Below are 24,306 nucleotides of genomic sequence, written 5' to 3'. Positions count from 1 at the left end.
GGGAATGCACTCTGCCCTTCCACCCCTATCTGCTCATGTTGTTTTTTTTTCTTTATAAGAATTCAGGCATATCTAGTTATTCAGGCATATTTAATCATGTTTCATTGTATGTGTACCAGTCCTTGGAGGTATTCACTCTATGTGTACCAGTCCTTGGAGGTATTCCTCTCTTTTTTGAAGCCTAGTTCTCTAAATGTCTGTTAATCTCTTTTACATATAATCTCTTCCATTGTTTGAACTTGAGTCTTGAATTTTCTGCTGGCTCACTGAAAGTTGGCTGTGAGGAATTGCTCCAGAGGCTTCCTGTGCTTAACTTTTTCTTAGATTTTTCTCTTAGTTTGGAGGATTATGCTGTTGCTTCAGTCAATAGCAAGTCTCTGAGGTGTCCTGGGCATGCCAGATTTCTCTCAGATCTAGTAGTATTGATTCTCCACACCCATCTCCCCCCCACTTTTTGTTTGCTATTTACCTCTTTTTGGGGAGTAGGGAAGAGTTGAGTTTCTTTTTAAAGTTTATGCTGTTGTTTGATTGTTTTTTTAAAAAAATGTTTTGCCTTTTTAATTAATTTCTTTCTGTGTGGTATTCTAGCTCATTTAGAGTCCATCTTGTCACTTACCTGGAATTCTATGGGGCAGTTCAATCCTAGGTTGGTTTTATTTCCTGTTTTTTTATACTTTGAGTATCTTCTCCTGTCTTTCATTGGGCACATGTAGGGAATTCAAAATTATTTAAGTACCTGTCTAATCATGGTAAACAGCTACATTGTCCAGTATAGGAGCCCCAAGCCACTAGTAGCTATTTAAATTTGAATTAAAAATGCATACAATTAAAATGGAGTTACTCATTTGCACCAGCCACATTGCAAGTGTTCAGTAGCCACATGTGGCTAGTGAAGATCCTATTGGGCAGTGCAGAACATTTCCCTTGTTGCAGAATGTTCTCTTAGGTAGTGCTGGGTCATAAGCTATCATAAAGCTTGTAAAAGATATATCTGAGCTATTTTTTCTCCATAGTATTGTGATATTTTTAATTATTCAGTTTAGTGTTTCCCCTCTTCACGGGGCAATTCAGAAGCAGTGGGTGACTGTGGATGGAGGGAGGGTAGGTACCTTAAAAGTGTAATTAGGTAACATATTGTTGGAGTTTGGGTATAACATGTAATGTGATTTTTTTTTCCATGTAGGAAACTCGATGACGGTGTGTCCCGTGTCGTTTGTGTGCTTTGAGGTGATTTGGCTGCACTCTCTTTCTCTAGGTGCTAAGAAATGCCGTTTGTGGGTCTCCTCTCTGCCTGAGAATCGAGGGCTCCAGGCACCAGAAGTGCCCGCTAATCCTGGGCTCCTTGCTTGAATAAGCCTCCACTCTCAGCTGTTCCAGTGCAACGGCTGTGCAAACTACTCGTTTCTCTTAATGATGGGCATTGGCAAGAACACCACATCCAAATCAATGGAGGCTGGGAGTTCCACGGAAGGCAAATACGAAGATGAGGCGAAGCACCCCACTTTCTTTACGCTTCCGGTAATTGTATTTCCTGTCTTCATTTCTTCTTCAACCGTTCTGAAGTAGTTTCTCTATGGAATCAACATAGAATTGGCTTTAATCTTCGTGTTGTCAGTGAAGGTTAAGGCATTTGCAAACCAAATGCTTTTCATGTGAGATGGTCTTTAGGCAGACTCTTGGGTTTTAGTCCTGTTCCCAGCCTGGAGTTACAGGCTGGGATTAATCCAGGAAGGAAGCATGCATTGGTGTTACCATTTTAATTCTGGCCCAGTGCTCCTATGTATGTACTAAAGGATGATGAAGGTTTAATTTTAAGAGCTTAATGTGCTCTTATGAAATGGCATGTAACCCAACTTCATACTCATATTACAGGGTGGGAGGATGACTGACTCACTGGTCAGAATCCAAATATCTATGCATGGTATTATGGTGGCACTGTGGTAACTTTATCTGAATAAGTGATATCAGTCAGATAAGGCTGATTACATACACTCATGATAGCCAATAATAATATTTTCCCCAGGTGTAGAATTATAACTTAATTTGTATCAAGTTGCCTATAAAGTTTGAAAAAAGAAAAAAGCAATTTAGAGAGATCTTATTTTGAGATGTTTTTCCTCTTAATACTGAAAATGTGGTTAGTGACAAGAGCCGTATTCTAGAGTTTTTAAAAATCTGATTCTGGAACTTGCCTCATATTATTACTCAGTAAGAAGGATGTGCACATGGCATCTTTACATACATTTGTTGACTACTTGCATTCACATTTTGGTTTTCTTACTGTGTTAATTCACAGAGGGGGTTCCATTGATTTTACAGCTGGCATTGCCATTTTCTTATTTCTTATACAGTGAAGTTTGAAGCTGGATTTTCTTTCATGTTGAAGACTTAAGGTTGACGCACTTTTTCTAGAGGAAGAGACAGTGTGCCTTATTCATTTGTACTGAGTTGAAATGAGATCACCTTGAAGAGTGAATATGAAAGGTTCCCGCTCGGGGATTGACGAGTCTCTTTTGTGGATGGTTTCGTTTAGAGCTCAGCAGATTGTTCACACCCACTTGCCTTCACTTCAGAGACAAGAATTTGAGTATGGCTTACCACCCACCTGCCTTGTCGTTCTGGTCTAGAGTTTTAGGCTCGTTTATTTTAGCGTCAAGCTTGTGAGATTTCATAGTTAAAGCAGTTAAAGTCACTATGTGTGTTACTGTTTTCTCATTCCCTGTTGCTTCCTGCTCATGTGGCATTTTCTTCCCTCTTAGTTCTCTTCTTCTTTAAGATACACTGAAGATCTGTGGATGGTCATTCTTAGTCTTTGGACATCTAGAAATAATTTCATGCGTATGTATATATATATATATATATATTTGAGTGTGGGTCTCACTCTGTCGCCCAGACCGGAGTGCAGTGGCACAATCATGGCTCACTGCAGCCTTGAACTTCTGGGCTCAGACAATCCTTCCGTCTTAGCCTCCTAAGTAGCTGGGACTACAGACATGTGCCACCATGCCCAGCAAATTTTTTGATTTTTTTTTTTGGTATAAACGAGATCTTGCTATATTGTTTAGGCTGGTTTCAACTCCTGGGCTCAAACAAATCCTCCTGCCTCAACCTCCCAAAGTGCTGGGATTACAGGTGTGAGCTACCATGCTTGGTCTGGAAATAATTGTATTTTGCTTTTAATTCTTGCATGAACTTCTATTAATGACATACACCATCCTCCCAGCTTCTTCATTTCTCTTTAACTGCTTTCTAATGGTTTGGGTATCTTTTTTCTGGATAAATCCCAGTATTTCCCAGTTTACTAATTCTTTGTGTATAGTTATGTATTTATGTTGAATTTCTATTGCAGTGATTATGCTTCCTATCTAAAATTTCTATTTGGTCCATTTCTGCCATTTTTGGTCCTTTATTTCTTATATGTATGTGTTTATTTTAAAATTTAAATTTCTTTAACTTTTGTTTTTTTAAATTATTGAGAGCCCCAACGTACTTATTTTCAAGTCTCTTCCCACCTCTCTTTTCATCTGGCATTTTTTGGGATTTTCTTCTTTTTTCCTGTGTTCCTATTACTTTTGATTTTACTGTCCTGGATCCAGTACAGAGAAGTAGGTCCTACAGTGGAGACCTTGTCCTCTTCCCCAGAGGTGCTGACATGAAGGAGTGGGGAAACCTGCCTGACCTGGCTCAGATCCCCACCCTGCATGGGGGGCCTCTCGGCTTCCAGGCTCAGAGCCCAGCAGGTCTCAACATTAGGCCCACTTCTTCCATACTTCTTTCTCATGTAGGCAAATGTTTGCCTGTCTTTTTGTGGCTGTCTGATTCTGAGTTTTTCCTTCTATCTCTGTTTTATTTCTTGGGGGTAAGGTTGGGAAGAAGTATTCCTAAAACCATTGGTTCCCAGATCCATCTTCACCACTTTCTCTGCAAGCACATGGGAACTGGGCATGCGGTCCCAGTCCTTCGTTGTGTAGCAATATAGTTATCAAATTGATTTAACACTAGAGCCATTTAATTAAGGATGTCATATAATTTTTATCCTAGTCTAGAGTTATAAAAGGAAGCATTAAAAGAGGGAAGGCAGTAGTTTTTAAAGTTATGCTAAATTGAACTGCAAAGAGAGGACAGAGAATTGGAATCTTGGGATTGAGCTGCTGGGAGGTGAGAAATGCCAAGGGGAAAGAGGTGGGTAAGTGTTGGCCTGTAAGCCACTGAGGTGACTGGGAGCCAGGAATGCAGAGATGGACCTTAATCTGGATTCCTTAAAGCCCGTGAAAAAGTAGAAGGTGAAATAAAGGAAGGAAAACACCAGAACAAGAGGCTATCAAAGAATGTTTATAAAGAAAAGTTCACCTGGTGTGGTGGCTCATGCCTGTAATCCCAGCACTTGGGGAGGCTGAGATGAGAGGATTGCTTGAGCCCGTGGGTTTGAGACCAGCATAGGCAGCATGGTGAGGCCTCATCTGTACAATAAATAAAAAAATTAGCCAGGTGTGGTGGTACACGCCTGTAGTTCCAGCTACTTGGAAGCCTGAGGAGGAAGGATCACTTGAGCCCAGCAGGTTGAGGCTGTGGTGGCTGTGAGCATGCCACTGCACTCCTGCCTGGGTGACAGAGTGAGACTCTGACTCCAAAAAAAAAAAAAAAAGAGAAAGAAATAGTTCATGTGATGGGATTAGAAGTTGTGGAAAATTTTGTTAGAAAATGTTATAATAAGAACAGGAATGCTGTGCTGCCCATATTTAATTACTAGCGAAATTGCTACCCTAAGTCAACTTTACAAATAAAATAGAATGGCTTTCTTATTGACAGGATAGATGTAGGGGTCAAGTTACTACGGGTCCCTTCCTGCTTACCCATTGATGGGATTAGTGTGGACACTGCCTCTCTGCTCTTGAGACCTGTGTAAGTCTGTTCTTCATTGAGCCCATGAGGTCAAGACACTAATTTCATAGACTCCGACAGCCTTAGACCTGAAGGTGGCTTTAGAACTCTTTTTAGGGGTTCTGTGGCAGATAAGAGCAGAGATTGGCCTAAAGTGTCTAGTTCACATGACATGTTAATTAAAGTTTACATCAGTGGGATCATACAAGGCTCTTGCCCCTAAGGAGTTCGCAGCCAGGTAAGAGAGAAATGGGCTGCCCATAAACACCACGAATGAAAGGCATTGTGCACTGATCATACTGAGCTTAACAGGTGTTCTTGGGAATGGTCTTAAAAAGCAAGAGTTGGTGGGGGGGTGCCATAGTTTATGATTGGGGTGAAAATGAGGATGATCTGTGTGTCTTGCAGCAACTTGTAAGTGTGAGCATCTCACTGACTTGGGGTGATTTTTCTTTTTACGTTTTTGTTTCCCTTAGAACATGGCCTCTCAGTGCATTGAGAAATGGATCCGAGAGTGATACTAAGAGGTTTTCTGAGTAGTTTTAAGTATAGGTGATCTTTGCTGACTTTAAAGCATGTCTTCTATGGAATAATTCTGTTATAGAAGAAAAGGAGATGTGTGGAAAAAGGCAGGGGGTGCTGAAAGTGGGAGATGGACCTTCTCTGTACTGGGTCCTGGAGGTAATGGCTGCCAACATGACATGTTGGAGTGTGTCAAGGTGGTGGGAAGGAGAGTGAGCAAGAAGTCAGTCTGGGCGGAGTCAGGACAGAAAGGGAAAGGAAGATGGGGAGGGAGTGGCTTTAGAACATGTTTGAGAGTCTGGATTCTGAGTGGTTCTTGAATGACTGCTCGAGAAGCTTTGAAATTTTTGGTGTATCAATAAAAGCTCTTCAAGGGGTTTAGACCTGCTAGGTTGTGCTGTAGGAATATTGAAGGAAAACCTGAGAATAGCATAGAGAGTGAACTGGGGTAGGGAACTGTTAGAAGAATAAAGAAGAACACCGTCTGTTGTAATAATCATTTAGCAAATATTTATTGATCACATTCTGTGGAAGAGGTGACCATATCTGGGTATAACACTCTGCAGCTTACTCTCTGCCTTCAAGTAGTATGTGAACCAGAAGCAGGAGTGGGTGCTTCCACACTGGAGAACGAATGCTACAGGAGGGTTCCTTCCGGGGACTGTGGGAGTCCCTGGACTTTTTTTTTTAGGTGACTGATTGGAATCAGAGGACCAGGAGAGTCAATGGGCCAGAGAGATGGCAAGGGCTTGATCTCGGGTGAGGGCAGTAAGAATGGAAGTGAGGCTGGGAGAAGAGATGCCAGGAGACTTTGAGGGCCAGGAGAGGGGGAAACTCAGGGCTCCCATCATGATTTTATACATAGGAACATGTTTGGGCAGATGGTGGCTACCCAGAAAATACAGAGTCTAAAGAAACCCGTAAGTTTGGAGGATGGAAGCAATGAAAGATGATGGAGTTTGCAAAGTCATGGATTTGAAGTGCTGCTGTCTCCTAGAGCCTGCAGATATTGGGGGTGTGGGGCTTGGTGCACACTGAGAGCAGGAGTGCTCCAAACTCATGGTAACGGCTCACGTGGGTGGACGCTGACCTGTGGGAGAGGTTACAGCTGCCAGGCAGAGCTGGCAGAGGAAGAGAGGGCCGAGGACCTCACTGCTGGAGATGCTCACAGGAGGCTGACTTGGAGGATGATACAGGCTGTCGCTGCCTGCTGGTGCCTTCTTTCATCCTGGCTTTTGAAAATGTAAATATTGAAGAGTCACCAGCATAGCAACTCTGGGTTTTGACTCTGTGTCTAGATCTGGGCTGTCCAATACCACAGCTGCTAGCCACTTGTGGCTATTCAATTGTAAGTTAATTGGAATTAAGTAAAATGTAAAATTCATTTCCTTGCTTACAGTAGTCAAGCACTTGATAGCCACACGTGGTCAGCCCAACTCTTTGCTTGCTGTCAGGTCCTGCAAGACTGGAATGCTGGCTTTTATTTCCGTCTTTGCTTTGGAGTCTAAAGCTGGGCCTTAGGCTGTCAGGTTCAAGGCGCCTAGAGAGAGGTGTGCTGGAGTGCAGAGAGGCTCAGCTCAGCACCAGGAACAATCTGGCTGCTCCTGGGAACCAGGTTTGGGGGTGGTGAGTATCTGCTAGAGTCGTGGCTGGGGTATGAGTGTGAAGGATCTCATTATTAGAGCATCTCTTATGCAGCCTACATTACGACTGCTTCCTAGATTTTTAAACAAAATAAAACAGTTGCCCACACAATAATTTAAGAAGAATGAACCTATACATAGAAGAAGAATTTGACAAGGTCACAATAAGAACAAGAGACAGCCGGGCTCAGTGGCTCAGCCTGTAATCTCACGCCTTTGGGAGGCTGAGGTGAGTGGATTGCCTGAGCCCATGGGTTCGAGACCCACCTGGGCAATTTGGCGAGACCTCATCTCTACAATAAACCAAAAAATTAGCTGGGCATGGTAGCGCGTGCCTGTAGTTCCAGCTACTTGGAAGGCTGAGGCGGATAGATCGCCAGAGCCCAGCAGCCAGAGCCCAGCAGGTCGAGGCTGCGGTGGCTGGGAGCAGCCACTGCACTCCAGTCTGGGTGACAGAACAAGACTCCAACTCAAAAAAACAAACAAACAAACAAACAAGAACAAGAGACATGGAAAGCCCCAGGTTCATGGAAATTAGATCATGTGGTCATAGTTAATGTTAAGTAGTGGGAACATAGCAAAAGATCTTCCTCTTATGCCACTGGAATCATGTTAGGCAAATCCATGTGTTTTAAAGCCAGCTAGGAAATGTGTAAAAGGAGTGAATACAGCTTAGCAAGGAATTAGAACCAGAAAAATATAGCAAAAAGTCTTGATACCAGCCAGGCTCTGTGGCTCAGCCTGTAATCCCGTGCCTTTGGGAGACTGAGGTGAGTGGATTACCTGATCCTGCGGGTTCGAGAACCGCCTGGGCAGGCGAGACCTCATTTCTACAATAAATCAAAAAATTAGCCGGGCGTGGTAGCACGCGCCTGTAATTCCAGCTACCTGGAAGGCTGAGGCAGAAGGATCGCCGGAGCCCAGCAGGTCGAGGCTGCGGGGGCCGGGAGCGGCCACTGCACTCCAGTCTGGGAGACAGTGAGACTCCAACTCAAAAAAAAACCAAAACAAACAAACAAAAAGTCTACGGACACTGGCCCCGAAGTATAGCTGGGAAGTGCAGCCAGGAAAAGTCTGTGTGTTTGTTCTACCGTTCCCAAATCACCTGGACCTGGAGACCAGGTTAATAGCCTGTGTGGTTCAGAGTTGGGAAATGTGTTTAAGCTCTTATTTCTCTTAACAGCCTCCGTGAGAATATTTGAGTCTCTTCCTCCTGGGTGGCAAGAGTATTAGTGGTGTGGACCGAGGAATAACTTTCTTAGCTCAGTCTTATCAGAGAATGGGAGAAATACTTGTAAGTGTTCATAAAAAATGTTTTGATGTGTTTGTTTCAAAGCATATGTTGGCATATTCCTTTTCTAATACTTTCCCCTCCGACTTATACATTTTAAAGCCACTTGACTCAGCTTCCACTAGTGTGTACTCTTTAAAACACGTAATGTTAAGGCCCACAGGCTTACACTCTTGATTGGTTGAATATAGGTTCGGCACCACACAGACCTGGTAACTAGCTACTTCCTGTCCAGTACAGAGAGATGCAGCAAGTCAGCAAATGAACCCACAAGTGTTAGATTTGGATTCAGCACGGGGTGCTGTGAGGGTGCTCATGCAGGACCTTTGCTCGGCTGTGCTGTAGTGTGGGCCTGGTCGATTAGATAAAGGTTCCCAGGGGAGATGACATTGAACTTCTGAAAATTGTTTAGGTATGGCAGGTCACGAGGAGGGAGACCGAGGGCCTTTCGGCCAGGGGTAGCATGGCCAGGTCCTGCTCTAAACACAACTTTAAACAGAACTCAGTGGAGTGGGAATAGACTTTGGGGGTGTCAGGGAAAAGTCGTAGCTGTGGGGATGGGTGGATGAAGAAACCATTTAATGGCAGCTTTGGTTCCTTTAAACTCCTTGTTATGTGATGGCAAATTTAAATATGCTCATTTTCAGCAGTGGAAATAAGGCAGAAAGGTATTTTGGTGCAAATAGTCCTAGTTTAAAAACCAAGCAATAAACCCCAGATTGCATCCTTTCTCTTAAGGACTTTAACACCAGGTGCTGTGAAATGCCTTCTTGTACATCCCTAAATTGGAGTTGTTAGGTCTTAAAATCAGATGTCTCAGTTGGATGGTCTTGAGCCAAGCTCGGTGGCTCAGCTTGTAATCCCACGTCTTTGGGAGGCTGAGGTGAGTGGATTGCCTGAGCCCGCAGGTTCGAGACCCACCTGGGCAGCGAGACCTCATCTCTACAATAAATAAAAAATAAGCCGGGCGTGGTAGTGCACGCCTGTAATTCCGGCTACTTGGAAGGCTGAGGCGGAAGGATCGCCGGAGCCCAGCAGGTCGAGGCTGCGGTGGCCAGGAGCAACCACTGCACTCTAGTCTAGGCGATAGAGTGAGACTCCAACTCAAAAAAAAAAATAAAATAAAAAAATAAAATTAATAGTTGTCTTGGAAAATGTTCTCTTTCAGTCACAGTAATAGATCTTAGGATTGACACTGAGTGATCCCAAGAAGGGTCTGAGGATGAAAAGAGACTTTCCTGGGGTCTGCCCAGGGAATTGGTTTAATTCTCTTCTTTCTGTAAGATGAGAGTTTGAATCTCCTGCATAAGGACCATGTATTTAGAGGAGGAGGTGAGCGGCCCCTTCTGTTTTAAAATGTATAAGTTGGGGGGAAAAGTATTAGAAAAGGAATATGCCAACATATGCTTTGAAACAAAAACATGAAAACACTGGGAGGCAAATGCAGGTTTTTATGCACAATCAGGTTCTTTTCCTCACCTTGTCTTTCTTTCCAAGTTTTTGATTATCTTAAAAGTTAATTTGCTTGCTCTGATAGTTTCTTACATTGCAGGTTACTTTTAATCTAAGCCCATAATTCTGTTGGAGAAAAAGCTCATTCCTATTAGGATTTGATAAAGTAGTTGAGGAGGGAGATATGTTATTGGATTGCAATAACCCAGTGGTCCCACCTCCCCTTTAAAACTACACGTGTTTGGGCAACCCCTTTGGGTCCCCTCCCACTGTGGGAGCTTCTCTGTCCTCAATAAATCCTGCTTTCTCACTTTCCGGCCGTCTGTGCCCCTCATTCTTCCTGGGCATGAGACAAGAACCTCGGCCCTAAAGATCTGCAACCTGAAGAGCTGCAAAAGATTGTTAGACACATCCTAATAAATCTTCTTACCTCTGTGGGAAAAAAAAACAAAACAAAACTATACATGTTTTAGAGTACTCATGCTTATCCCTAGGCTTTGTGGTATAAAATGTGTTGTTGGGGTTAAATGGAAGAACAAGAAAACATATTCTTTTACTGTCTCTTTTTTATAGTTTACATATGTTTATTTTCTGTCCTTGTTTCTTTATTTGCATATCTTTATTTACAAGGTAACTATGTTCGCTGTAGGAAACTTAGAGAGTAAAGAATAGTATAATAAGGAAAACATACATCATGTAAAATCTCATTAGCCAGAACAACAACATGCAGAGATTTGAAATAAATGTTAGGGTTGTTCTTTTATAAAAGTTGGGTCAAAACACATATATACACATTCACAAACACACACACACACACACACACACACACACTCTCTCTCTCTCTCTCTCTCTCTCTCTCTCTCTCTCTCTCTCTGCTTTATAAAGTCCTTTAGCTTCATATCATATTTGGTATGTCAACGTTATTGAAAATATAACTTATAATTGTGGCATAATAGCAAACTGTTGTTCTTTCTACTTTCACTGGGACTTTGGGTTGTTTCTAATTTTCCATAATAAATGACAGTCCAGTGTAAGTTATTGTATCTGATTGCTTTAATTGTGAATTTCAGTGAAGTGGAACACTTTGCCACCAATATTCTTTGGCCATTTATATTTTTCCTTTGTGTTTGTTTTCCTCCCAAACCCCTTTATTTCAGGTGGGCTGCTGTTGATGATCAGCTGTTTTAGAGTGGCAAATAGAACTATGAGAAGTTACAATTGCAGAGAAAATCTCTGGATCAGATAGCAATTTGAGGAGATGGAGGAGGAACCCATGGCACTGCCAGACAGATCTGTACCTGACTAGTGTCAACTAGGTAGCACTAGAATAGTGAGATATTTCCCCCAGCCCCATTTATGGAGAGCAGCTTCAGTTGCAGAAGGATATGCATGTATCTATTAATACATGTCTATAGCCCTGCTTTCCCATTTCACTTACTGATATGTCTTGGATGATGTTTTGTTTCTACCTAGGTCAGTATGTAAAGAGTGTCTCTATTCTTTTTTTATAACCATAAAACAACTTATTTAATTCTTATAGCTAGATATCTAGACTGTTTCTAATATATAATGGGGTTGCCAAAAAGTGTGTGGACAACTTATTTAATTCTTTTAGCTAGATATCTAGACTGTTTCTAATATGTGTGTGTGTATATATATATAATGGGAGTGCCAAAAAGTGTATACACATTTTAGGGGATTTTACCTGTGTATTACTTTTAGTTCACCGTAATCAGAAGTGTCTGGATGCTGATGGTAACCACTTTGAGCACCTCTTTTTTTTTTTTAACCAATAGAAACAAAAATTTTATTGTTGTCAAAGTAGAATATTTAGCCACTTTACACCAATGTTTCATAAAGATTCGATAGGATACTACAGTGAAAATTGAGCACCTCTTGTAATTGCAGAAGTCAAATGGTATATAATGAGTATGATGCTTTTGATACAGTTTTTTTTTCTTAAAATGTGTATACATATTTTTGACACCCTCTGTATACATTTTTTTGAGTCAGAGTCTCATTCTGTCTCCCGCACTGGAGTATAGTGCATGATCACAGCTCACCATACCTCAACCTCCTGGGCTCATGTGATCCTTCCTCCTCAGCCTCCAAGTAGTAGGGACTACAGGTGTGCACCACCATGCCCAGCAATTTTTTTTTTTATTTTTCCAGAAATGAGGTCATGTTATGTTGCCCAGGCTTATCTTGAACTCCTGGGATTAAGCAGTCCTCCTGCCTCGACTTCCTAAAGCGCTGAGATTACAGGCTTGAGCTACTGTGCCTAGCTTGTTTCTAATATTTTGCTATTACAAATAGCACTGCAGTGAATAACCTTTCACATGTCATTTCTTTTTTTTTTGAGTTGGGGTCTCACTCTGTCACCCAGACTGGAGTGCAGTGGCCACTTCTGGCCACCGCAGCCTCGACCTGCTGGGCTCCAGTGATCCTTCCGCCTCAGCCTTCCAAGTAGCTGGAACTACAGGCGCGCGCTACCACGCCCGGCTGATTTTTTGATTTATTGTAGAGATGAGGTCTCACCAAGTTGCCCAGGCAGGTCTTGAACCCGCGAGCTCAGGCAATCCACTCACCTCAGCCTCCCAAAGGCGCGGGATTACAGGCTGAGCCACCGAGCCCGGCTACATAAGTCATTTCACTCAGATATAACTGAAGGATCAATTTCCAAGGGTGGAATTGTTGGGTCAAGGGGAGTGGGCCTTGATAAATTGAGGGATATCACCAGATTACTCTCTTTTGAGGTGGTTTCATCAGCAGTGTGTGAATGCCTATTTTCCTATATGTATGGTCAGCTCGTGCTGTTGGCCAATTAAGTAGGTGGGGAAAGGTTTCTTGTTATACTTTGAATTTGTATCTTTTTATGAGTGAGGGTGGTATCTTTTTGAATGTTCAGGAACCGTGTATATTTTCTTAGTTATTTTTCTGCTGGGATGTTGGTGGTTTTGAAAACTGATTTTGTATCCCTGCATGTTCTTGACATATTAGAGATTTTGGTTTGTTATTTATAATATGTTGCTATCTATGATATCTATAAGATATTATTTTTTGGAATTAGTTTTGTAGGGTAGGCCCCTTGCAGTACAGACTTTCCCTGCTGGGAAAGTGTTCTAGGAACCCATTGGTATCAGTGTACCATCTAGTGGTGTTGTGAGAGGTTGTGTTTGGTTTCAGTGAATTTTTGTTGTTGTTGTTGAGATTCTTTCAACACATTTGCCCATTTATGTTGGGTGATTTACAAGCGTACCTGCCCACACCGCACTGAATGTTCAGCACTTTCTGGCCAAAACTGGCATGACCCCCATGTCCCACCCTCCCTATTCACCCAATCTCTTCCTGAGCAACTTTTTTTTTTTTTTTTCGGTTCCTTGGTTGAAAAAAGTCCTAAAGGGAAACGTTTTGCTGATGTGGAAGAGGTGAAACAAAAAAAGGCAGAAACATTAAAAGGCACCGAAATTGACCAGTTCAAACACTGTTTTGAGCAATGGAAAAAGTGTCTCGATAGGTGAATTGCTTCAAACGGAGAGTAATTTGAATGTGACTGAAGTTTAAATATGTAAGAGTAAATACACAATTTTTCATAAATAAACTCCAGGTTTTCTTGGGGTTTCCTCGTTTAATGTGTTACCACCTGGAAGGAATGGAAGAGGACAGTCTCCTTTTGGGTGGTGTTCTGTAACCTTCTGGCTGTTCTCAGGATCTGTTCTGGAATCAGTTTGAGGACGGGGTCCACAGGGACATCTGTTAGAAACCTCACTTCCAAAGGAAGATGTTTGATGAAGTACCTGGCATGAATATGTGCAGGCAGACGCTTGTGGTCACCACCACCATCTACCCCAGGGTGTGTGGGAGCACAAACCGCATAGGGTTTTCAGAGTGGGCCATAGATAGGCACCTCACCTTGCCCAGTGCCCAGGCTGTGGGCTGCAATGGGGAGACAAGGTACCATCTGGCTCCTCTTGAAGGACAGGTGGTGCTAGGGGACAGGGGAGACATACTTGGAACCCCAAGGGTGCTTCTAGCCGTCATAGCCTTCAGCCTTCTGGAGAAGACTGCCTCAAGAAAGTCAGGCCTGGGTGGGGCATGGAGAGGAGGCCAAGCTATCCAGGGTCCCTGTGCTTTTGGCTGCAGCACTGATTACTCCAGATGGTTTTGCTTGCACATGGCCACTAGGGGAGTCACAGGGGGCTGATGGAGTATTATACAGCCATAAAAAAGGGCAAAATTAGGGACTTCACAGAAACTTGGATGGATTTAGAGTCTATAATACTCAGCTATCTATCACCGGGACAAAGAACTGAGTACCACATGTTCTCACTCATAAGCAGACTCTGAACATTTATCATTATACTATAAGAAAGGGATTGGCAGTAGTAGGACCCTGTGGGGGCTGGTAGGGGTGGGGCACATAACATCAATAAAGGCATACCTGATTTCAAATCAGGCGAAATGGGCACCAAAGGAAGGCCCAAACCTCATCTATACAATGGCCATTTATGTACCTAATCCTGAAGAGTACCCCACAGCTTTAAAATTAAAAAAAAAAAATTCTCAAAAGCTTCAAGGTAGCTAATGTTATGTTAGATCTACTGGCTACATTTTTTAGGATGTTATAATCTAAGACTGACAAGCTCCAGGTGTTAAACATATGTTGTACCTATACTAACTTTGACTATTTTTAAGAAGTATATATTTAGGGGGTACCAGTGCAGATTTATTTTACATACATATGTTGTATCGTGGCAAAGTTCTGGGATGACTTATTTTTCATTGTAGTTAATTTTGAAATTTCCAATAATATTGAAGATAGGTGGGGAATTTTCATGTTCCTAAAAAAAAGGGCTTAGAGTAAAGACTAAGAAACACTAATCTTGATACTTTTATTCAAACACATTTTAATTACAGAATAGATTTGGATATCAGAGGAAGTAGTCTTTGTATGTGTGTTGGGGGAGGGTGGTTAAGATCAGTGTGTGTTACTTTTTATTACAAGAATAGAAAGCAGTTACTTTAGGGAACTTTATTACTACCCTGAAAGTAATTGGTTTGGTATATAATGGTTCAGTCATCTGCCAAACGGGTGCATGACAGTGGTGGGTGAATTATACCAGTTCCAAATAGGTGGGAAATTGAGTTCTGAACACTCATTGGAGGTGCCTGTGCCCTCCACCCGACGGGCCATAAGCAGCTGATCTGCTGTGACTTCTGCTGAAACAATGCAGGTACATCAGTTAACCTGCATTGCTGTGATGCTGACACCCCTAGGCTATGGCTCTGTCACTTCTGCTTCTTACACTCTAGCCAACTCAGGAGAATTTTGTTTAGAAATACTTTAGCACCATCGTCTTAGCTTAGTAGAAGTAAAACATTTGAGCAAAAAGGACATTGTATTTATTGAGTAACCAAACATACTTTCATGTTCAAAGTCACAGTAGCCCTGCATATTGGAGACAGACAAAATTATCTGGTTAGGCTGAGAAAACCTGCTTTTACAGGTGATCAAGTGATTGTGCAGTATTAGGTTAAAAGACAGAATTTAAGGCCACAGTTTGGTTTGAAATAGTTTTGGAGACAAAGGACATCTTTTCCTGAAATAGTTTTGGAGACGAAAGGACATCTTTTCTTCAAAAGGGTTATAATAATCTACTGATATTTTTATAAATACTTCCTGAGAGAAAAGATGCCAAGATTCTTCCCTGTTGTCTATTAATAACAAAAGGAAACAAGACCTATTAAGTTTAGAAAGTTTTCCAATACGTGTTTTATTTCCCAGTTAAAATGATATTTAGAGGTTCCATTTTTTATTCTTTTCCCATTAAAAAAAAATGCTCAATCTGTTTCCTGAAGAACTGACATTGCCATTTGGTTTTTTAAATTAAAATTTTTGCATTAAAAACTAGACCACTATGACACTATTTTAATAAACCAAAGGAAAATGATTCATAAAATAGACTAGTGCTTTGAGCAGAACTTTTCATCTGTGAGAAGTGTTTAGGCAGCTACCTGCTCACAGACACATCAGAGATGAGCCGGTCAGACGTGAGCAGTTCCTGTGGGTGTCCCTGCTTTTTATGGCCTTCCTTAGGGCATGAGGGTGACATGGGCAAGGGGAGGCAGATCGACTGCATCTCAGCTCTGTAACAGGAGATTGACACACTGGAAGGTGAGCTCTGAGGTCCTCAGGATGGCTTGACCTATGCAAATACATTAGGAATCATGGGTTATCTAGGTCAGTAATGTTTACAGTTCAGTATATTTCCTGGAGTAGCCTGGGAAAGTACAGCTTTGTCTCTGGGATGAGTCAAGCACATTTTGAATTGGCTTACAAACACTCTGCCCTTCCTACCCAATACAATTTGAATTGCCCCTCCTACACTGGCACCTCCATCCACCTAGCTGCCTAGCTGAGAAAACTGAACAGTGGCCCAGACACTTCACTGCCTTTCTCCCAGCATCTGGTCTAGGGCTGGGATGTTGCCTGTTTTGCCGTGATGATTTCTCCCCCTGCATTCACCACTGAGCTCCCATCCAGGCAGTCTCTAGGGGGCATGAAGTCCACCTCCTTGCCCTCTCTCAAAGCAGACTACCATTCCCAGACCTCAGCCTAGCCACTGCCTCCTCTTGTCCCGAAGGGTCAGCACTTTACTTCACCACACTTGACCATGCTCGCTGCAGCCAGAGTGACTGTCCAGAGCACGCACCAGGGATCATCTGTATGGTTTTATTTAATTAATTATTTTAAAACAACACACTCTTCCAAGTTTTATTATAAAGAACAATTTTGCATGGTTTACTTTTCACCAGCCTGTTCTGGCATGCTTCTAATGATATCAGAATCACCTGGATCGATGATAGCCAGTGTGCGTATTCTGTAGTATTTTCCGTGCCCCTTGCCCAATTCAATGTTATTGCCACTGTAGTGATGGACTCCACTTTTGGCTCACATGGCACAGTACTCTATTTTAGGTTTTCTCAAAGCCTGGCAGTTGTTAGTGAGGATGAACCAGTTTTGTTTTGCCTTGTCAGATCATCTTCAGAGTCTACTTGTACCCCAGTGTGTACTTTCTACTTTTCATAACGAGTTGGAGCCTTGAGTTGATGGACTCCAGTGATTTTTTGTCTTCTTTGTGGCCACTGTTTTCCTCCCTTAGGTGCAGGACAGCCCCCAACCAAGAGCAACTGCCAAAATGGCTGAGGAGCAAGAAAGGTTGTACTTACTTATTTTAGTGTGTATATATAAGTATGTGAATGGAATGAGTCAGGGAAGCAGTAGTAATTTGCTGACTTCTAAAATCTGGCTTCTTTGGTGCCATGTATACATGTGTAAAAAATTTATTGAGTTGAAGTTCACATAACACATAATTCAACATTTTAAAGTAAACAATTAAGTGACATTTAACACATTCACAATATTGTGCAACCACATCCTCCTTTGGGTTCCAAAACATTTTCATTACCCTTAAAGGAAACTTGGTATGCCACGAAGCAGTTGTTCCTGCAGGAGTCAGCTGCATGCTGGTGAAGGTTAGTTTTAAGCTAGCATAGGACTTTAAATCAGATCTGGCTCTCTGCTGATTTAGTAACTAAACATTGTTTTAAGAGAGTTCATCCTGAGTGTTTGTTCCTCTTGGCTTGTCAGTGGGCTGAGTACTGCTGTGATATGACTTGAAGTATGGTTCTTATTGCAAGTAGAGTTTCGCGTTGTGAACCTGAACTTGGCCAGGAATGTATATCCTGCCGGCTGCTAGTTTTACAGGCAAACCAATGTCACAAACCCAGTTGGCTTGTGTGAAAAGTTCTAGTATGATGGAGAAATAATTTTTTTTTTTGAGTTGGAGTCTCACTGTGTTGCCCAGACTGGAGTGCAGTGGCACTTTCCCAGTCACCACAACCTCGACCTGCTGGGCTCTGGCAATCCTTCTGCCTCAGCCTTCCAAGTAGCCGGAACTACAGGCGCGCGCTACCACGCCCGGCTAATTTTTGCTTTATTGTAGAGATGAGGTCTTGCCAAGTTGCCCAGGCGGGTCTTGAACCCACAGGCTCAGGCAGTCCACTCACCTCGGCCTCCCAAAGTGCTGGGATTACAGGCTGAGCCACCGAGCCCGGCCGAGAAATAATTTTAAAAGCAGATCTTTATTTGAAGTAATACAGGAAAATTGTACCTTGTAAAAATATGTACTGGTTAATTGAGATCTCTGGCATACTTTAGAATTCACCTCAGACTTGGATTATAATTAGTGTGACCTTGAATGAGAAATTTAATTTTCCATTGCCCTGATTTCCCTGGCTACACAAATACATGAATTGAAAACCTCTCTGGACTGCTTCAATCCAAGTTATGCTGCTAGGATCGCTATAAATTTCTTCCCTGTTGTAGAAATAAATTGTGCTCATTTTAGAAAATTACCAAATATTAAAAGGGAAAAAGAAGACAAAAATGACCCTACTGATTAAAGACAACCACTGTTAGTATTTTGGAGTATGTTCTTTTAATTACTCATTTAAAAAAGCAATATACAGGCACAATGATTCAGCACTTTGAGAGGCTGAGGCAGAAGGATTGCTTGAGCCCAAGCAGCATAGGGAGACCTCGTCCTTACAAACAATAAAAAAAAATTAGCCAGGTGTGGTGGCATGTGCCTGTAGTCCCAGCTGCTCGGGAGGCTAAGGTGAAAGTATCGCCTAAGTCCAGGAGGGTGAGGCTGCAGGGAGCCATGATCATGAAACTGCTCTCCAACGTGGGTGACAGAATGAGACCCTGACTCAACAACAAAAAAAAGTAATATAAAACAATAACATAAATGCATACTAGTCATATAAGATCCAAACATGAAGTCGCCAGTTAAAAAAAAAAAAAAAGTATCTGCTATTTCTGTCCTCGTCCCTAGGACAGCATTCTTCCCACTGACTTTTTCTTTTTTCGATTTTTTTTTTTTTTAAGTTGAAGTCTCACTCTGTTGCCCAAGCTGGAGTGTAGTGGCACACTCATGGCCACTGCAGCTTGAACCTGCTAGGCTCAAATGATCCTTCCACCTCTGCCTTCCAAGTAACTGGAACCATAGGCACACACCATCACGCCTGTTTTTTTGATTTATTGTGGAGATGAGGTCTCCAACACCACATTCAATTTTTAAGTTTTCCCCCAAATTTATGTTAAAAATAATTTTATTTTAATTGTCATTTCTATAATTTTAAATGAGGTAGAGCAGCTTTTCCTGTGCTTTTATTATATATTCTAACTTTTCCTGTGACTTAAATATTCCTAACCTTTACCCATTTCCTTTGGATTGTTTGTTTTTATTATGGATTTTAGGTATTTTTTGTTATTGATACCCTTTTTATATATTTTGTACTATATTTTCTCCTAGGCTATCTCTTGTACTTTACTTCTTTTTAGTATATTTACCAATGCCAGGATTTGAACATTTAAATATACGTGTGCTGTATTTTAAAAATGTAGTTGCACTATTACATCTGTACAGTTATCTTATTATTATATATGCATTTCTCCTTGATAGTATACACTATATAAAAATCATTTTCCTTGTAATATTCTGGGTGTAAATAGTCTATAATGAGTTATTTGTTGTTGTACTTAAACAGTGATTGCCTTTTTTGAGCTAAACCCCCTTCTTGCCTTTAGTATTGTTTCTTTGGGATGGATCCCTAGAAATTGAACCATTTGGCAAAAGAGTAAAAATAATTTACTGTCCTTGCTACAGGCTGGCAGAAACCAAGAAGATGATGTACCCCTCACGGAGGGTTGCAATCCAGTGGGCTAGCTCACGTAATGGCAGGGAGAGGGGAATATATAGAATAAATATCGGAAAGCTACTCTCTAGGTAAACAGCAGTTCCTCCTTCTAGTGGCTGTAAGTGGCAAGATGCCCTCAGGTGGTTTCATGGGAGGGGAGATTAACCAAGGCAGCTTTGAGCACTAGTCACACAAACACAGCAGCGAGGGCCAAGCCTCTCTTGGCTGGAGGGTGCAGGATCCCACTGCTGAGGTTTCTCTGGGGCGTTCCATGTCTGGTCTCCCCAGCAGAACCTCCTCGTGCAGCCTCATTGTGGGACATCTGGTGTGTTTCTCCTTCATCAAAAACACACATAGTCATGGCTGCAGTGTTGTCTGCCAGAAGTCTCATTTAAGAAGGCCCCAAACTTTGCTTCCTTGATAGGTGAGGATACACGATTTGGAACTCTTAGGAGAACTATAAAAGTTTTTTGGGGGGTGACAGGCTTCTGTGCAGCAGAGTGGTACACACTGAAACCGTCTCTAAGTAAACTGTTTCTCCACAGGTGGTGATCAATGGAGGTGCCTCGTCCAGTGGGGAGCAGGACAATGAGGACACCGAGCTCATGGCCATCTACACTACGGAAAATGGCATTGCAGAAAAGGTACTTCTCTCACCACTTCTGCCCCATCCTTATCCTGTACTGAGACCTATGTGTCCCTCATCTGGGGGCTTGGTCTCCACCCTCCTGAGCAGGATCTGTCCTCTTTATAACAGAAATAGGAAGAGTCGTGGTGAATAGAAGTTAACAGTTTTTAATTATCTTAATAGCAGTTAAGGTGAGACCCTCGTAGGGGTCATTATCTGTGTATTTTTGAAAGCTTCAGCCAGGATGCCAGAGGAAAGTGGTTAAGAGCTTGAGGTCTGGTGTCAGATCTGGGTGCGGTTCTGACTCAGACCCTGAGAGAATTATAGAAGTTCTCAGGGTATCAGTTTCCTCATCTCTAAAATGGGAATAAAAATATCAGCATCTGTCTTAGGGTTGTTTTAAGAACTGAATGAAATGATGAATATAAAGTTATTAGCATCGTACATGTTACATACTACATATGCAGTAAATAAGAGAATAAGCAAAATCTGCAAGTAGTTTATGTAGACTGAAAATGCATTTAATGATGCTCTTTGGCTAAAGCAATGGAAATTACATGCTAGGTGGGAAGAATCTTTTTTTTTTTTTTTTTTGGTTTTTGCCTTATCCCATCTCCTTGAAGGGTCAGTCTATACAAACAGAGATCAGGGAAGATTTCTTTTTTTACTGGTATTTGCCACAGTGTCAAACACATATGAGAAGCTTGATAATGTGGCATTTTCAGATAGTACCACAGCTCTAAGACTTGTCAACTCCATTTGAATTGTACTTTCTAGACTTGAGAAACAGGTTTTATTTTTACTATAAAAATTTACTAATTTAAACAACTTAAATAACGAAGGATTCTGTTCTAGAACCTCTCTGTATTTCTGTATTATGATGTAGACAGTGTATATTTTAATAACAGACCACAAAGAAGTAGTTGATACATACAAATATAGTACTTATGCAGTAAGTTTGTAGTGTAATCATGAAAATGATAAGGAACGAAGAATTTATATTGAAATTCAGGAAAAACCAAATTTGTGTGTCCCTTTCCCCCCCTTTAAAAAAATTCCAATCTGGGGGATGAAAATTTTATTTTTTCCTGTCTTGACCAATGTTATTATCGTCTTCTGCTTGTAGCTATTGCAAATTTTATGAAGGTTAATTAAAGTAGATTTATGCAGAGATACTGAAATTCCAGGAGGGTTGGGTTCCCAGCTGCTCCTGAGAGGTTAGTGCAGCAGTGGTTGGGGTATGGCCTAGGGCCTTCAGTCTGCAGGGGACCATCCTCCACCACACCTCCAGCTACTGCTGGATTTAGCACTCCTTTGGCCCATCTTGAAGCAAGGGACTTCTTCACAGATCTGGTGCCCCATTGATCCTGTGTGCCATAATTCCAGGCTATCATGTTTTCGACCTTCTTCTTCCATTGTGTGGAAAACATCTTTCAAGATGGGTAGTAAGGAGCATTAACACTTTGGAGCTTTTGAAACTCTGTAGCTGAACCTTTTGCTGATGGTAGTGATCTGTTGGTAGGGAAAATATCTAGCACAGTTATGCTAGGCATTTATTTTCCTGTTTGGGTGAACCTCTTTTCACTGTCTGAACATTGATACAGAGCTGGGCATGGTGGCTCAAGCCTGTAATACCAGCACTTTGGGAGGCCAAAGCGAGAAGATTGCCTAAGCTCAGGAGTTTGAGACCAACCTGGGCTACTTGGTGAGACCTCCTCTCTACAATAAATCAGAAAAATTAGCCGGGCATGGTAACATGCGCCTGCAGTTCCAGCTACTTGGAAGGCTGAGGCAGAAGGATTGATTGAGCCCAGCAGGTGGAGGTTGCGGTGTCCATGAACGTGTCACTGCTCTCCAGCCTGGGCGACAGAGTGAGACTCCAACTCAAAAAAATAAACATTGATACGTTTGCATTTCCTCGAATACTAATGAGATAGAGTGTCTTCATATTTTACTGGCCATTTTTCTTATTTTATGAAATGAGGGGGCTAACAAGAAGAGTGACCATGCATTGGATAATGCTGTTAAGGAGGCCAGACCCTCAGCTGAACATTATTGAAGGAAGCACATCATATTGAATCCTCATAAGAACCCTGTTACAAAGGTATATCACTATCGCTGTTTGAAAGATGAAGAAAAGGAAATACATCGGTGCCCTGCTGTGTTGAATTTATCCAAAGAACACATCACATCAGAGGATGCTATTCTTAGGATCTTGCTTTTCAGGTGACATTGACAGTTTCTTTCTCTTATGAAATAAGAATGAGTCATTCAAGGAGAGATGAGAACCAAGGACTAGAGACTCTTCGGGATGTTCGTCCTATTCATGTTTATCTCAACACTGAAGTCAGCTGTTTGTTATAATGCACTTAATTATTTTATCAAACACTTGACTTTCCTGGCATCTGTTTATATTCTTGAACCCCTTGTCCAAAGGTGTTTATTCTGAAAGGATCTGAAGAATAAGGCCTCATCATAAACCTATAAGGTGGCATCGTAGCCCACACTCAACACTCTGTCGTTGGAATTCTTGAATCAGGGATCTTGAGGGCATTGAACTTCATAATGAGGATATTTGGAACAAAAATGAGTTAAATAATAAAGAGCTTAGATATTCCCATTGGAGTATTAGTCCTTTGTTGTTCACAGATTCCTTACAAAATTTGTTTACAGACGTGGTTGCAGTGGTACTAAAAATTATTATTAATCACACTTTCAGAAAAATCAGTTGTTTCAAGTAATGACTAAAAGAAAGCACCTGTGTTGCACATTGACAAATGCAACCTTTGGAGACAACTGCCTTCAGTTCTAAAGCAAGTCACTCACCTTGTCAGAACCTCCAACCCCTCATTCATAAAATGAGATTAAAACAACATGAACTTCCAGGGGCTACGGTGAGGAGTGAATAATAGAGAGTTGGGAAACAGCACAAGACTCTTGGGAAATAGTGATCACCATAACGTGAAACCAGTCATGTGTGAACTAGTTGTTAAAGAACCTCTACTTGAACGTGCTGTGCTCCATATAGCTGGGGTCTCTTGCTGCCCATTGTTCCAGCTGCACAGTTGGAGTTATTACAAAAGTTGTTAAATGTAAGATAAATTTTTATAATTTTGAGATTTTGTAAGTTAGAAAGCTTTTCTAACTTATAAGCCTATGGTTTCTCTTTAAGACATCTTTTGTTAAAGTACCAGCTGTTTTTAAGAAACGAAGTTATCTTGAGCTTGCTTGTTGAAATGTAAACAGTCCAAAAAAATGTCTTAAGAAAGTTTAAAATGTGCCCCTCCATTCTTTATGTACTCTATGTAACTGGCGGCTGACAGTCTCCCAAACTTGAAAATCTGAAATCTGAAATACTCCAATATTTGAAACTTTGTGAGTGCTGACATGATGCTTCAAGCAGCATTTCAGATTTGTGATGTTCAATAAGTAAGTATTCCAAAATTGGAACAAGTTTGAAACACTTTTGGTCCCAAGCTTTTCAGATTAGAGATACTCAGCCTGTATGTGTGTTCCACACCACTTTGTATGCACGCACACAGATTCTCCAGATGTTAACATTTCAGTACGTTGGCTTAATCATTCTTTATAGAGATAGAATTATTTCTGAGCTGTTTGAAGGTCACAGGCATAATGCTCTTTTATCCATAAATACTTCATGTGTCTTTCCTTAAAACAAAGAAATTATCTTGTATATCCTCAGTATAGTTCTTAACATTGATAAACAATCATGTAGTTAGTACCTGAGTGATTATATCACTTTCAATTTTAAAACAAATGTTTAATTATTAATTAATGTTGGTAATTACTGATGTACTATTATCCATGAACTTTATTCAGATTTCCTCAGTTGTCCACATAATGTCCATTATAGCGAAAATGGTAAATAAGAAAATTGTTAAAAGTGTTTTGGTCCAGAATCCAAATGAAGGTCACCTAAGGTGCTTAATTGTTATGTATTTCTAAGACCTTTAATCTGGAACTGTTTCTCAGTGTTACTATGATGTAGTACAAGCCAGTTTACTTTAGAGCATGTCATTCCATTTAGATTTGTCAGCTTACCCTTTTATTTTGTTAGTATTTTTTATTTATTTATTTATTTATTTTTTGGAGTTGGAGTCTCA

General features: G+C 41.3%; 1 protein-coding gene across 3 annotated transcripts in view; it reads left to right on the top strand.

Annotated features, from left to right (window-relative positions):
• Positions 1–24,306, top strand: part of SLC23A2 (solute carrier family 23 member 2) — a 130,800-nt gene that overhangs the window by 48,448 nt on the left and 58,046 nt on the right. For all 3 annotated transcript variants that reach the window (XM_008068919.1, XM_008068918.1, XM_008068917.1), the window contains 2 exons: positions 1,256–1,518; positions 20,100–20,198. In XM_008068919.1, the coding sequence (XP_008067110.1) occupies positions 1,411–1,518; positions 20,100–20,198 (207 nt within the window). In that variant the 5' untranslated portion in view covers positions 1,256–1,410. The remainder of the gene's footprint in view (positions 1–1,255; positions 1,519–20,099; positions 20,199–24,306) is intronic.

This window comes from Carlito syrichta, unplaced genomic scaffold, assembly GCF_000164805.1.
Source record: "Carlito syrichta isolate Samal-C Ts95f unplaced genomic scaffold, Tarsius_syrichta-2.0.1 Scaffold311675, whole genome shotgun sequence".
In the NCBI taxonomy this organism is placed as follows: domain Eukaryota; kingdom Metazoa; phylum Chordata; class Mammalia; order Primates; family Tarsiidae; genus Carlito; species Carlito syrichta.
The sequence above is the reverse complement of the archived record's forward strand: the minus strand, read 5'-3'. Positions and strand labels throughout refer to the sequence as shown.